Here is a 1,633-nt window from a genome sequence, read left to right as displayed (position 1 = left end):
CCCCCCGTTCCTCGTTACCCCGTCCCACACCCCCCGTCTCTCCCTGTCCCCCCAAATCCCCGACCCCCGTACCCCCCACGCCCCGTCTCTCCTTATCAACCAACCACCCCGTCTCTCCCTGACCCCCGACCCCCCCGTCTCTCCCTGACCCCCGACCCCCCCGTCTCTCCCTGACCCCCCACCCCCCCGTCTCTCCCTGACCCCCGCGTCTCTCCCTGACCCCCCCGTCTCTCCCTGACCCCCACCCCCCCGTCTCTCCCTGACCCCCGCGTCTCTCCCTGACCCCCCCGTCTCTCCCTGACCCCCGCGTCTCTCCCTGACCCCCCCGTCTCTCCCTGACCCCCCCGTCTCTCCCTGACCCCCGCGTCTCTCCCTGACCCCCCACCCCCCCGTCTCTCCCTGACCCCCCACCCCCCCGTCTCTCCCTGACCCCCGCGTCTCTCCCTGACCCCCCCGTCTCTCCCTGACCCCCCACCCCCCCGTCTCTCCCTGACCCCCCCACCCCCCCGTCTCTCCCTGACCCCCGCGTCTCTCCCTGACCCCCCCGTCTCTCCCTGACCCCCCCATCTCCCTCTGAACACTCCATCTCCCCCGAACACCCCGTCTCCCTCCGATCCCCCGCCACCCCAACCCCCGTCTCCCCCCGCCACCCCAACCCCCGTCTCTCCCTGTTCCTCGCACCCCCCCGTCTCCTCCAACACCCCATCTCCCCCTGAACCCCCCAACTCCCCGCCCCCTGCCTGCAGTGCCCCCTGTCGGAGATGGCTGGCCGGTGCTCCCGGCACGGCTGTTGCCCCCTGAATGAGGAGAACGGGCGCCTGGCGCTGCTGGCGGCGCTGCTCGCCGTCTACCTGGTGTGCGGGGCGGCGGTGTTCTCGGCCATCGAGCAGCCGAAGGAGCGGGAGGCGCAGCGCCGCTGGCTGCAGACCAAAGGCAACTTCAGCCGCCGCTACAACATCAGCGGCGCCGAGCTCAGCCGCTTCCTGCGGGACTATGAAAAGGCTCATGTGGCCGGGGTCCGTGTGGATGAGACCCGGCCCCGCTGGGACTTCACCGGCTCCTTCTACTTCGTGGGCACCGTGGTCTCTACAATCGGTAAGGAGGGGGCTTCCCCGCGGGCTACATTGGGGGGGGGGGGTGAGATTACATCTTCCCCACTGTCCCTCTCCCAACCACATCCCACAACCACCCCCACCCTCACCTCCTCACCGCCCTCCCCACACTCACCCCACCCCCCCATCCCCACCCCAACCCCCCATCCCCCATCCCCACCCCCCATCCCCCATCCCCACCCCCATCCCCCATCCCACCCTCACCCCACCCCCCCTCCCCCACCCTCACCCCACCCCCCCCCCCCACCCTCACCCCACCCCCCCACCCTCACCCCACCCCCCCCACCCTCACCCCACCCCCCCTCCCCCACCCTCACCCCACCCCCCCTCCCCACCCTCACCCCACCCTCACCCCACCCCCCCTCCACAACCACACCCCCCTCCACCCCCCCTCCACCCCCCCTCCACAACCACACCCCCCCCTCCACAACCACACCCCCTCACCCGCTCCCCTCACACCCCTCTCACCCCCACACCCTTCTTCCCCCAGCACAATCCCCACCACACCCCCTCCCCCCACC

General features: G+C 71.9%; 1 protein-coding gene across 2 annotated transcripts in view; it reads left to right on the top strand.

Annotated features, from left to right (window-relative positions):
- Positions 1-734: 734 nt before the first annotated feature.
- The window catches only part of kcnk13a (potassium channel, subfamily K, member 13a), a 51,332-nt gene continuing 50,433 nt past the window's right edge, over positions 735-1,633 (top strand). For both annotated transcript variants that reach the window (XM_059648965.1, XM_059648964.1), the window contains exon 1: positions 735-1,095. In XM_059648965.1, the coding sequence (XP_059504948.1) occupies positions 762-1,095 (334 nt within the window). In that variant the 5' untranslated portion in view covers positions 735-761. The remainder of the gene's footprint in view (positions 1,096-1,633) is intronic.

Source organism: Stegostoma tigrinum, chromosome 10 (assembly GCF_030684315.1).
Source record: "Stegostoma tigrinum isolate sSteTig4 chromosome 10, sSteTig4.hap1, whole genome shotgun sequence".
NCBI lineage: Eukaryota > Metazoa > Chordata > Chondrichthyes > Orectolobiformes > Stegostomatidae > Stegostoma > Stegostoma tigrinum.
The sequence above is the reverse complement of the archived record's forward strand: the minus strand, read 5'-3'. Positions and strand labels throughout refer to the sequence as shown.